Source organism: Argiope bruennichi, chromosome 6 (genome assembly GCF_947563725.1).
Source record: "Argiope bruennichi chromosome 6, qqArgBrue1.1, whole genome shotgun sequence".
Taxonomy (NCBI): Eukaryota; Metazoa; Arthropoda; class Arachnida; order Araneae; family Araneidae; genus Argiope; species Argiope bruennichi.
The window spans coordinates 82,311,927-82,326,101 of NC_079156.1; the positions used below are offsets into that span (position 1 = coordinate 82,311,927).

Genomic DNA, 14,175 nt, shown 5'->3' on the forward strand with positions numbered 1-14,175 from the left:
GACATCTACTAAGCGATATTGTTACAAATGAATTGTTGTTTATGCAAATATATAGTTATGATTCCAAGTGTATGCTCTCAAGTTAAACAGCAAAACTTTAGCTATTTCTGACTTCCAATTTGTTCAACCTAGGAATTTATTTGCATACATAGTTCAAAAACACAGGTCGTCACAGCGCAAAAAATATATAATTATTATTCCAGGCTTATGTGTTCAAGTTAAAAAGCAAAACCTTTGCCTTTTCTGACTTAAAATTTGAGCAGTCTAAGTATTTATTTGCACATATTGAAAAATATAGAGCATTATAATTCAAAAACATTAAAAAACATACATTTGTCCCTTTTTTCCAAAAATTGTCACAAATCATAATTTTTGCTGCATAATATTTATTAAATATTCATTTGAATCTTCATTTCAAAATGCTTGAAATAAACTTCTCTGCTGAAGAACTGGTTGCAAGTTTGGCACCCATGGCACAGACACGCCCTCAGTTCACCACGCCTTCAGCTAACACGGAAGGGCAGTTTACTCACACAAGATTGATGGAAGAATCACCAATCAACAATTTGGAACTAAATCTGACATCAGTGTTAAATCCCAATGCATCAGATAACGAATACGAGAATGTAACACATCCTTGGTACAGGCATTCGCCAGAAATAACAGCCGTGTTCTGTGTAGCATACTCTTTAGTCTTCGTGCTTGGAATCCTGGGAAATAGCTTTGTTGTGTCAGTCGTTATGCGGTCGCCACGAATGAGGACGGTGACCAACTATTTCATTGTGAATTTGGCTTTGGCTGATATACTGGTGCTGATTTTCTGCTTGCCAGCAACACTTCTAGGGAATATAATATTCCGTAAGTATTTCATTTTTATATTAATATGTTCGTTTAATTTAAGGGGACAGTGGTCTTTATCAGGCACTCTTGTACATCATTTACTTAGGGCTATAATTATTTTATGTATGTGTATTAAAATATAAATGCGTCAAATACCTTTAAAAAACTCTTTAAAACGAAATATATTATTTTTTAAAAAATAAAAGACATATAATTTTTAATTATTTCAAAATATTTTAGACAACTTATTTTTTTTGTTATTTTTTTTTTGTATAATCCTTTATAAATTTATTTAAAACAAAACTGTGTATGATTTTGTAATTCCAATTAAATGTTAATTTTATAGAAATATATTCATGCACACGCACTTAATTTTCATAAAAATTTTATAACATTCTGGACTAAAATTGACTTTTAACGATCTAACTGCAATCTTCACTATCAATTTAATTTAATTTCCTCGAAAATTAAGACACATGGGGCATTTCAAAAATATTTTTGTCTAATTAGAATATTATTTTGAGAAAAGTCCTTAATTACACTTTATGAAAAAAGTAATTTATTATACTTTTTGAAGAAAAGTCATTAATTACACTTTTTTGAGAAAAGTCATTAATTATTTTTTTCTTCAATCCCTTCAAATATTCCTTTTCTTGAATAATTTATTTCATACTACTATTTTAGTTGAATATAGACATATATTTTGATGATAAAACAACATAAAGACGTTTTAATATTTTTGTATATTTTTGCTTATTTCAAAGTCCACTGTTCCCTTGAATGCAAAAGAGTTTGTGTATTGTAAAGTTGGATGTTCAGCATGCTTTTATTTCAATGTTTTAGATGTTGTTGGTAAATTGATATTTTTCAAAAAATAATATATGGATGTTATATATATATATTTCAATGGTTGAATTACAATGAAATTTTCTAGGAAATGAGTGACAAATACCTAATAACACAGAAATGTCGGAACTACATGTATTAAATTTCCTTAAGCAAGTAAAGACATAAATATATATATTTGGTTTTTCAAATTATTTCTCAGTTTAAATAGTTATCCTTCTATGGAAGAATATATATAATTTTTAATTTTTAAATACCATTACAAATAACCTAATTTGTCAAAATTTACTGCGCTCAAGTAAGAAAGAAAATACCATTACACTTCAAATACAACGGAAGAAGAATTTTAAAGATTATGTATTGACAATGGTATTGAACATGGTTACAGAATATAACCCTAAAATAAACAATTATAACCTTTTCAGAAAAGTCTAGTTCCTAAATTGGATTGAAAAATTCTGCAAGGTTTTATTTTTTCCTCTGTACCATTGTGCTCATATATGAAATGCTATTCCTTTTATTCTTTGAAATTCCTAAAATTTTTTAAGATTAAAAAAGTAGTGTTTATTTATTGAAAAAAACCTGTTAAATATCAGAGTAAAGATACGGTTTTGACATGTTTTTTTAAAAAACTGCCAAAAAAATCCATAAGGAAAGCACACTTTTAGAAATTATGACCATATCAGGAAAACATGTGACATACAATACCAGACAATTTATTTATTAAGAATTATATTTGGAAGAAATTATTCCGCAGTAAAATATATCTTAAGTTAGATGTTTTGAGAAGTAACTACTTTTGCAAATCATGATATAAAAGATTTCAGTGCATTCTTTTTATGGCATCAATTTTAGTAGAACGTCAACCATCCGAAGTTCAACTATTCGAATCGATTTTCGGAGAAAATAAAAAAGACAGAAGAAAAAAAAATCAAAATTGGAAAATATATTTGCGGAAGTGCGGTCGATGATTTTGAGAATTCCTTTAGCAACCTGAGATTATATTATTTATAACAATTAAAATATGTTAATACATACTATAATGCCCATTAGTAATAATACATATAAATGTAATGAATTTCATAAATTTAAACTGCGGTTTCTTTTCATACAAATCTTACAGTGTTTAGAGTATGGAAAGTTTAATTTCACGAATTATAGTCTAGATTTTTTTTTTATTTCAGAAAAAAAATTTCGTTTCATTTCTGATCTTTATATAATCATTAATTTTCATTATATATTCTGTATGTGAAGTTATGGTGTATTTAAAATAGGTTGTTGTATAAAATTCTATGAATTAGAAACTGTTTTATTTTGTATGGTAAACTATATGTATTTCAGTTGAGTCTGCAACAGTGAATACAAAATTCATGACATGGTAATTGATTATCGATTACATAACTATGTGTAGTTATGACTTTACATCTGTTTAATTCAAAATGTAATACTTTTTAAAGAATTCAGGGCATTAAAGAATATTTACAATATTAAAACAACATGATAGTCTCGGCTTCTATGAAAGAAAATTTCTGTTTTAAGGAAATATAGAAATTAAGGTTGATATATTTGACATAAATTTCAAACATAAGGAAGTAATTAGCATAATTAAAAAAACGATGGAAATGAAGTAGTTTTGGAACTAGTAATCGTACAATAGGGTTTTATTTTTCTCCCTTTTCCTTATTTGAAAGTTCAAAATTGGCTCGGTTATGTCTTTTTCCTCTCATTACCTCTGATTTATGTTAATAGGAAAGGAATATTTATTCTTTCAGATGAGTTTGTAATAAGTAGAGTTTTGGCAGGTGAATTGTTTTTTAAAAAGGACTTTCACAATTGGGAAAAAGCAAGCAGATGATTTAAAATAATGAAAGGAAAATGGAAATAAGGCCTCTTAATAAATAATTATTAATAAATAATTTGTTTTCAAGAATAGAATCAAAACACATAATCAGTTTTGAAGACAAGGTATATATTTGTTTATCAAACGAGAAATCAAAGACAGTTTTTGAAAGTTAATTTGATATTAAAACATTTATTGCTTCTAAATAGTAATTTAAATGAGCCGAAAATAAATTTCAAAATAAAAAAAAATCCTTATAAACTTTATAACTAACTTTATAAGTTTTTAAAATTGTATTTGGAATTTTTAAATTTTCAACTTTAATTTAATCCTCATAAATTTTGAAATTGTTATTGAACGTTTTTACATTCACAAAATAATGATATACAAATAGAATTAAATATTAAAAATTTGCTTTAAAATTATTGTACATAGTAAAGTCAAGAGAATACAGAGGGAACATTAAAAATTATCGATGGACTCACGTTTTAAACCAGTTTTTAATGTTTGGCAAACACAAATTTTTACAATTTATTATTTTTTTAAATTCGACATTCAATCAGTATTATAATTTCCCTATTATAACACTAATTTTCTCCGAATAAACAAAATAGTAATAAAATTAATTAAAGCTAGGGTTATAATTAAATTTTTATAACCCTTAATCATTCACAAAATCCAAAGTTTATAATGCATTATTTATGTTTATTTTATGCAAGGATATTTATTTTCTAAATATTTATTAATGCTTACATAATAATAATGGTGTTAAATAATAATTATGGTTACCACGGAATGATGCTTCACAAGCTGTAACTCAAAAAATGATAAATATAATACTCAAAAAATAATAAAAATGGGAAATATTTATTAGATATATTTTAAATAATGATTAAGAGTCATTAAATAATACAAAATAATTTTTGAAACTTTCTTATTTTACAGTTTTGGTTGAAATTATTTCCATAAAAAGTTACGAATATGATCTCAACGTTAATGTTTTCACTATTGCTTTCTCCAAGCAATGGATATTCTATATTTAATGGATTTAACAACAATGATATGTTGCATTAATATTACTTACAGATGTTAAGAATGGTTGAGAACTAGTATGATATAAGCTGAGAGTAGCATAAAATATTTCACCAATTCAATTCCCTTATAGAAGTTGATCTCATTCGATAAAACTCAGGCAACATTTTTGAAATCATTTAAATCTTCTGTTTGTTAGAATGATATCAATAAATTCCAGTTTAAAATAATTTTTTTTGGGAGGGGGGGGGGGGTTTGTAAAACACACCTCGGAAATTATGATAAACAATAGAATTTTACTTGTATTCTAAATTCTCATCTGTATTAGCAACAAAGATGAATATATGTGTGTGTTTCTGCGTATGTGCTTGTGGGGTACTTCTGGTATTGTAGTTCAGATCATTTGACTTTGAGCTATTAAATTTAGTACATATATATGTTGAAATGAAGAATGTGCTCCTCAAAGCCATGATTTTATAAAATTTTTAATTAAATTTTAATTAATTAAAAATTAAGTGAAATTTTAAGGGTTTTTTTATGTTATAACTCCCGGAAATATTATTGCTTAAAAATACTTTTTACACGGTTTCAGTTTAAAAAGATAATTCAAAAAATTATCATTTTAATAATCGTAAAATTGTTTTTCCAATTTTTGTCAGTTTTTAAAAATATATTTTGCCTAATTTTCTAAAACTGATTATATTATTGACCTAAAATTCCAACCGATCTAACTTATTATCAAATATTTAGTCATGGCACTTCTTTCATTATTTAAAGCCAAGGAAAAGGAATTTCGTTTAATATCTCTGTAGTTTTCCAAGAGAAATAAAAAGTGAATTCACAATAAGTTAAAATTAAAAGAGAGATGAACTGGAAATTGTGTTTTAATTGTCCTGTATTTGTCATGAGACTAGCTTCTATTAGTAAATTTCATGCTTACAATCAATAGAAAATATCTAAAGTTATTAAAACGATATGATCTTAATATTTCACAATTTTATGGAATCATGGATGATTATTTTTTATGATTGATTATTAATTATCCGAATTATCCGAAGACGGATATCGCTGAAACTTTCATGAAAAGTTCACCGGCATATTTTTTAATGCCTTATATTAGACAAAAACAATGTCACAGTGGTGACATTATGAAACTCACATTAAGATGTAATTCAGATATTCACTTCAGTATGAACAACAACAAAAAAAGCTTGAATGTATTACGTATACTGATTCAGTGTTTTCTTATTGTAAAAACACAAGAAAATGTTTTAACAATAAGAATACATATTAAGATAATGATATATTTGTCTCATAGCAAAATTGTAATCTGCCACAATTTTATTTTAGACGCAAATTCTTATTATCATGTGAGAACATGATGTTGTTTTGGTTAGGCGATATTGAAGCTCAAAATCGCGTAGGCAATGAATAAAGCTTAAATGGCAATTTTCATCATCATCTTTTAATCGCATATATTTTTTACCTGCTTTTACCAGTATTGCATTATTATTATGCATGCTTCTTTGAAAGCAGATGCATTTTTGAAAAGTTGACCTGCTTTTACCAGTATTGCTTTATTATTACGTATGCTTCTTTGACAGTAGATGCGTTTTTAAAAGGTTGACGTAGAATCATGACATCATAACTGTTATTTCATCTCAAAATCGGTCGAGCTCCAAAAAATTCGATATACGATCTTGACTTTTAATTTGTAGATTTCTCAGAAATTTTGAGTGAGATATGTTTAGAGGAAGTCAATCTGTTCGGCTATCTGAATATAAGTTAACACGGTAATTACAAAATGAAAATAGTTAGATTAATAAAATTTGGACACAGATTTAACATCTATACTGTAGATGTTAAATTTTCTGTAGACATCTATACTGTAGATGTTAAATTTTCTGCAGACAGCTATACTGTAGATGTTAAATTTTCTGTAGACATCTATACTGTAGATGTTAAATTTTCTGCAGACAGCTATACTGTAGATGTTAAATTTTCTGTAGACATCTATACTGTAGATGTTAAATTTTCTGTAGATATCTATACTGTAGATGTTTTTGTGCTATATCCAACAAGGGATTGATGTACTTTCAGAAACATGTAAACACGATAACTCAAAAATACACTGATTTAATTATATAAAATTAGGTATGGGATTTTGTGACTACAAGTATACTTCTGTGACCAATTTTAATTTCAATCGGTTGGAAAAAAATGGTTCTAATACACGAATTCGATGTTCGGACTCTATTATCCCCATAGCAGTGATTAATCGCCAAGACGCTCGCCAAAGATGACATGCTGGAGTCTGTAAAAATACTAAATTATCGCCAAAGGTAAATATTTCTTAATTATTATATGCCAACGTCATGCAAGGTCCTTTCTGGGACGACAACTTTAACAGAGAATATGCGAGAAAATTTTGGGGAGACTACTCCCACTGGTTGTTATGAAATAATAGTATTTCAGATAAAAATGTGAGAATTTGAAGATAAAATTTTTTATATTCTTTTTACAAATTTTTCATATTTTAATAATAAATGTAATTAAAACATTAAATTTTTTAATATCATTCGTTTCAAAAACATTATAAATTAATTATAGTTTAATAATGGATAAATTATAATTAAAATGTATTGAATGCAATTATTAGAAATGAAAAATTGCAGTGAATGTTTTCATCACCGAAAGCGTCCTATTTGTACCTCTAGTAAGAACACTCAATGCTAAAGTTGTTCAATATTAATCATAAAAAAAAAACATCAAAAATCTCTCATTGATATTAAAGATATTCTGTCTCTTGTGAAGACTGTCAATCCTATGCTAGTTTAGATATGTGATTAAGTACGGGATGAATTTTTTGAAAAACGTTCGAAAGTAGTGATATTTTTGAATATTTGCTTTAAAAACATAGAAAAAAACATTTATGAACCAGTTAGGTGTCAAAGATTTTTTTTTCTAGTTTAAATATTTGCCAAATAATTTGCAGATAGCTTAAAAAATATATTATCCAGTTCTTGAACTAAAAAAAAGCTTTTTTTCTATACAATTTTTTTAAATATTGGGGTTCAATTGATAAATAATACAAATTTTCCTATTTTTTCACATTGTGAAGCACGAAAACAACCATAAAATATTCCTAAACGAATAGATCGCTTGATCTCTGGTTCGGCAACTGAATTACATATGGAGACATTATTTTACCAAATCCGAACAAAAAAAAAATAAACACTAGATTTTAATTTAAGAGGTTTTCGTAAGAAAATTCCATCAAGGTTTAGAATTTGAGAAAATAGCATTAAAACATTTATAACTAACTGCAAGTATAAAAATCAGTGTAACTTAAAAAAACACAGACTTGGAAACAAAATTCTAACAGTTTTATGAAGGAATCAATTGAAAGATAAAGAATATTACATTAAAAAAAATTCATAATTTCGCAAAGCTTCGAATTTTTAACGCAGTCACCTATCTTAAAAGTATGTAGGAATTCTATTTAATTATGAAAGTTAAAATTTGCATAATGAATGTAAATGTCATTGATGCAGAGTTAAAATGACTCGGTTCTTTTCTCACTTATCATAAAAGTCCTTTCTCATCACCATTTCCATTCATTTGCCAGAATCAGTTTGTTTTATGGTGCTTTTATAAAGCTTTTAGGGTCCACATAAATGCCATCATTTCTTGCTGAGACTGAGAACGACATCAAGATATATTTATCTATTTATTTCCTCTTTTCTGTCACTGAATAATGCGAGATTTCCATTGACTTAATTTATGCCAAAAAGAAAGAAATTTCTGATAACTTTTTTATTTGGGATATGGAGATGAATATCTTCTCAAGTAATTGCAAAGGTCTTTTCTCGCATATCTACTTTTATTTTGAATAAACAATTCCTTGTTTTGTGTAAATATTCATTTCCTGATTATTTCAATTAAGAATATTCTTTATGTTTTGAATTCTTTCAAATAAAAAGGGATGCGGAATAAAAGGGAAGTTCTAAATTAACTGCGGGAAGGTGGTTAATTTCGTTCAGGGAACAATATTTTTTGTTTACTTTCTTGAACATTTAGAATAGAGAAACTAAAGTAATCGTCTATAAGTCAACCATCTAACTCTCCGATCCGCCACGAAGGCACACGGATTTAAACCATAAAAACTGAATGATCGGACCCTCCGCAACAGCAACATTGGCGGGAACTGTGGTTGAGTCCAAAGGACCGTCACCGGCCACGGTACAACCCTCCCCGAAGGAAGTACGCCCCGTCATCGGTGGGAGGAGTCAGATTCCCCACCTATTAGTGTACCCTCCAGGGTGGAGAGATCCAACCACCGGAAGCCCCTCATCCTCATTTCGAGGTGCCCCCTCCCCCCGAGGGGTTAAGTAATCGTCTATAAATTCAAACTCGAGATTTTGACGAATTTCCACGTTTATACATCCCCCAGTTCGAAAAACAATTTTTAAGAGAACTGTCCGTCTGTGACAAAAATAACTCAAAAACTCTTTGAGCTAGAGGGATGAAATTTTGTATACTGCTTTTATACCAAATTTATAGATCTCTATCAAATTTTCAACAAAATCCTTTCTGAGAATGTCTATCGGTCTGTCTGTTCGAGTATAAGTTAACACGATAACTTCCAAACTAAGAAAGCTAAATGGATAAAATTCGCCACTCGCATATAACATGTATAGTGTATACAGCTAACAAATTTTGAGCCAAATCCAATGAGAATGTGACCGTCTGTCAGCCTGTACTTTCAGAAATTTATAAACGCTATAACTGAAAAATGTTATGATTTAAATATATCAAATTTCGAAATTTGAGAGCGAAAGTGTAGCGTTTTAACAAATTTTTGATTCAATCTATTAGAAAAAACACATCTAAAATACAAATTTGATTTTCGGATGTTATTAACTGGATGCCGATTAATAACCAATTATCTCATGAATCGCCAAATAAATCGCCAATTATATCATAATAGATTCATTAAAAAGGCTAAATTTATACTAAAAAATAATTCGCTATTATTATATGCCAATGCTATACAAGGCATTCTCTAATATAAAATTTTTTATTCGAGTGTATGCGAGTAAGTTTCCAGCTGATTTAAAAATATGAACTACATTTTATTTTATTCAAACATTGATTCCACTTATGATATAAGAAATCAATTGAGTAGAACGTAGCGGTTTGTGATGAGCGAGAATAGAACCTGGGACCTTGTGGTTCGCAGCCCAGTAACATGACCACAATACAAGAGCAACTGCTCTTGCGGCACCGCTGCTAACTGGCTTATAAGCTCTTCACCACAAGCGATATATAATGTTCGGAAATTAATGTTTGAAAGACATTAATATGTTATAATTTTTTTTTTGTGTGTGTGTGGCATGGGAAATTTAAAACGTAATAGATTAAGGCTATACCAGAATGGATATATAAACGAAAAAAAATCTGTAAAATGTTGTTTGAAACCTTTATTCTTATGTCGATATTCTTTCTGATGTCAAATTACTATCAAATCATAATATGCCGGTACTTTCATAAACAGTTCAATCTTCCGACCGCGCAATAAAAGTATGGGATGAAGAATTTGTGCATTGATTTTCAATTTCTGAATTTTTTTTCAAAGAGTAACGAATTCGTAAGAAGATGTGGAAAAAGGAAGCACATTATTGTTTAATCCAAATTAGAAATCATACTTTGATCTAATATACAGTAATTTAAGCGCGATTGACTTTAAAAATACAAGGGGTGTTCAAATGAAAAGGTACGAAAGTCCCAACAAGCCGCTATGGGAGAACGTAGCGAAACATCTAGGGATGCGATTGGAGTCCCCAACGTAGATCGGAGCATGCGCAGGAGAGAGCAGATTCTCTTATAAAGAGCGCCGTCCAAGGTCCGCTACTTATTGAATTCTTCGAGCACAGAAGAACCATCAACTCCGATGTGTACTGTGAAACACTCAGAAGACTACGCAGGTCCATCAAGAACAAAAGACCGGGGCGACTCACGGAGGATGCAATTCTGCTCCATGATATCGCGCGTCCACACGTCTCCAGGGTCATATACGGGGAACTGACTGAGTTCCAGTGGGAGCAGCTCGACCATCCGCCCCCAGCCCGGAAATGTCGCCCTGCGATTTTCATATGTTTGGTTCCTTGAAAAAACATTTGAAAGGGGAACGGTTCAACTCGGACGGCGAACTCAAGGACTGGGTCTCGTCACGGCCACAGGAATTCTGGGAATAAGGAATCATTCTGTTCGTTAATCAATGAGATCGTTGTGCTCAGGCTTATAGTGTATGAATAAAGTCTTAGCTTATACATACAGTGTCGTTTCGTACTATTTCATTTAAACATCCTTTGTATAATATAATTTCAAAAAATAAATATCAAAAATGCATACTCTGAATTTTTTCTTATTAACAGTATGGTTTACATTTTTCAGTGATGGTAACTTTACTCTTTTAATTTTTATGTAGCCATTAGAAGTTTTTAAAAGTCTCTGATTGGTTCATTAGAGACTAAATGAATATACACATGCGCGTCTTTATGTGCCATTTATGAGATTAAATTAAAACTCTAGACCCGAGTAGCACAGACTGTTGTACAGTAATTATATGATATTATATTTTCAATATTGGACAACAATATACTATATTGCAAGTATTATTTAATATCATATAATATTGTATAATATATGTATGTTAACGGGCAATAGGAATTTAATTTTCCATCATTAAATTGAAAAAAAAAAACATTTCCTACAGCGCAAATGCTCATTTTTAGTAAAATTATCAAGATTTCACGATGGTTCTCAATTTAAAAATGCTATCATTCCAATGATTACCTTGAAGTACATTTAATTTGAGAGAACTAAGAAACACCATATCTATGTGAATTACTTCAATTGAGTTTTTAATCTTTGAATCGATTCAAATGTGAAAAAAAAAGGTGTTGTGGAAGTTGAATTTAAATTGTGGAATTGAATTTTTTTCCTTCGCAATCCTATCGCTTTCAAAACCCATTCGGTAATTACTCTAGGATCTTAAATGACCTTTAACAGCTACTCACCAAAATTAAATCAGTAGAAGAAAGTAGAAAATTTTTCTGAAATAGAAATTAAATGGGCTCATAATTATGGGGCGAATTAAATGGGCGAATTTTTGTTACTTATAATTTTAACTACGAGGAAATCATCTTTCGAATGCGTGAAAAGATACATCTCATAAAAAATATTATTATTGTTGTTTCCATTTTTTTAGTTGTTTATTTTAAAACGTTTTTATTAACTCACTTTCTGTTCTGTCTTTTTTTTTTCAAATTTTTCATTCAATTTAAATTAATTTTCCGATGAGCTAGAGAATTGAAATTTGATACAGGACTTGGAATTGGATATCAATGGAATATTAATTCGGTTTTTTTTGTCTCTTTGGCACACATTTTGCAATCAATTAAAAACCTTTATTACCGACAGATGGTGTCAAACCATGTCGCTAGTTCATGTGGAATTTGAAATTTCATACATGTGATTAAAAAGCAGAAAATAATGATACAAATTATTTTTTTAAAAAAATTCCAAGTTTTAAAAGGACTAAAAAGTATGAAATATTTTTTCCTATCCCCCATACTGTCCTGAAAATTTGTGATTGTGAATTATTAAGAATGTATAAATAATTCGTTTCTTATATGAATTATGTCATAAAATATTTATATACTACTGTACTATACTTTATAACATACTATACTTTTATCGTTAATTTTAATGGAGATTTCTTTCCTTAATATAGGAGTGTAAAATTATATATGTTTTCATAATGTACACAAATATAAAGTTAATTTAAAGTATTTTGCCATAACAATAGTATATTTTAGTAAAAATATTTCGTAAAGTTTCTGAAAATGTAAGCGTTTAGTTATTTTTTTATTCGATAGAAAACACTTTTGACAGGTTGTCTTAAAGTTACTGAAGCTTTGCTAAAAACGTTAGACATTGTCCAATATTTTTATAGTTTTGTCTTTAAATGTCTAAGAAAACACAGAAGAAAAATTTCGAATTCAAAAGATTAAATGTTTTATAAAAATCGAAATTTAATCCCAAAGTGACACAAAATGTGAAATCTTGATAAAAACTAAATTTAAAAAAGGCAATAAAATGTGGAAAATAAATGTGCAAAATGGCTAATCTCATAACCCTATTAAGCTTTAAAAATGTTGATGTCCTGTTCACTTTAAAGCAAAGCTAATCTCCTAGCACATATATATATATATATATTCGAATTCGAGAAGATTTTTTTTCCTTATATTTGTATCTTCTTATCTAGGCAAATATTTTCAAAATCCAAGGCGTTTATTGACATTTAAAAATGAAAACTTGATGAGGGAAATGTAACATTTTACATAAACATTTCGGCATTCTTTGTCAAGACTTCTACAGTTCCAGGATTTTAATACATCGTGAATACATAATACATAATCTAGGAAAGAAAAAAAATGTATGTTTTGAAAGACTATGCCAGTTATAAATAATTCATCTCTCATTTCAAATGTAGTTTTGCCAAATATTTAAAGTGTTTTATGAAATTAAAAAATATATATTATTAGAAACATTCAAATTAATCGGAATTGAGCATCACATTTCCTTTGAAAAGAGAAAGCTTAAAGCTTTTGAAATTCTTTAAATAGAATATTAATGTGCGCTTTGTAAAAAGTTGAAATTCCAAATTATTCTATTCAGAGCATGAAATACAGCAACAATTCTCAAATATAATTATTTATTCCTCTTTTAGATGAAGATTTCGTTTCTTAGGATATAAATTTAGTCAAAACAATAAAGGATTATTAATCTTGCTAAAATATATATATAAAATATTTAGATATAATTACTTACCTTAAAAAATTGGTAAAAATACATATTTATAAATATGATAGAAGGTATTATTTTATAATTTGTATTCATCCATTTAAATTCATTATGATAAACATGAATGTATTCTGAAACCGACTTTTAAATTCATTGCCATATGAAATGCGCCAAGTGTATGAAATTAGTATTTAATAAAATTTATCGATTTATTTTTAATTGAATTCTTTAATTAACTGTGTATTATCATCGAATAAGTGTTCCAAAACTATAACAAATCGGAAAGCTACCAGAAAAAAGATATCACCTTCACAAACGTGAAACAGGTCAAATTAATAAGTGTTTTTGAAAAAACTGAATAAAAATCGGGCTAACTATTGTATCGATATTATTATTATCTTATGAAATAGAAATAAAATATTTCAAGGTCTCCTAAATTTAAGATTACCTTCTTACATTAAGCCGACGAGAATAAAATTATTTTATTTCTGATTTGGTTCGACTCTCTTAAAAAATATAATTATTTTATTAAATTGGTTTTTGCTTTCACCATTGTGATATTCAAGAACCGAAGAGTAATATTTATTAATTCTAGTTTTGATTGTAGCTTTAAAAATTATTTATCAAAAATAGATAGACCGAGCCATGTTTCAGAGCTTATTTGAATTGAGTTCTCTGCCTTTAGAATGAATGTTGAAATTTACCTCGTTTGCCCAGAAGTACTGCTTTAATGTGGTCTAGTTTCC

At 28.3% G+C, this 14,175-nt stretch overlaps 1 protein-coding gene across 1 annotated transcript in view; it reads left to right on the top strand.

Moving 5' to 3' along the window:
* The first annotated feature begins 693 nt into the window (after positions 1–693).
* The window catches only part of LOC129972812 (neuropeptide SIFamide receptor-like), a 175,056-nt gene continuing 161,574 nt past the window's right edge, over positions 694–14,175 (top strand). Inside the window, exon 1 of the mRNA XM_056087091.1 lies at positions 694–858. Within this exon, the coding sequence (XP_055943066.1) occupies positions 741–858 (118 nt within the window). The 5' untranslated portion in view covers positions 694–740. The remainder of the gene's footprint in view (positions 859–14,175) is intronic.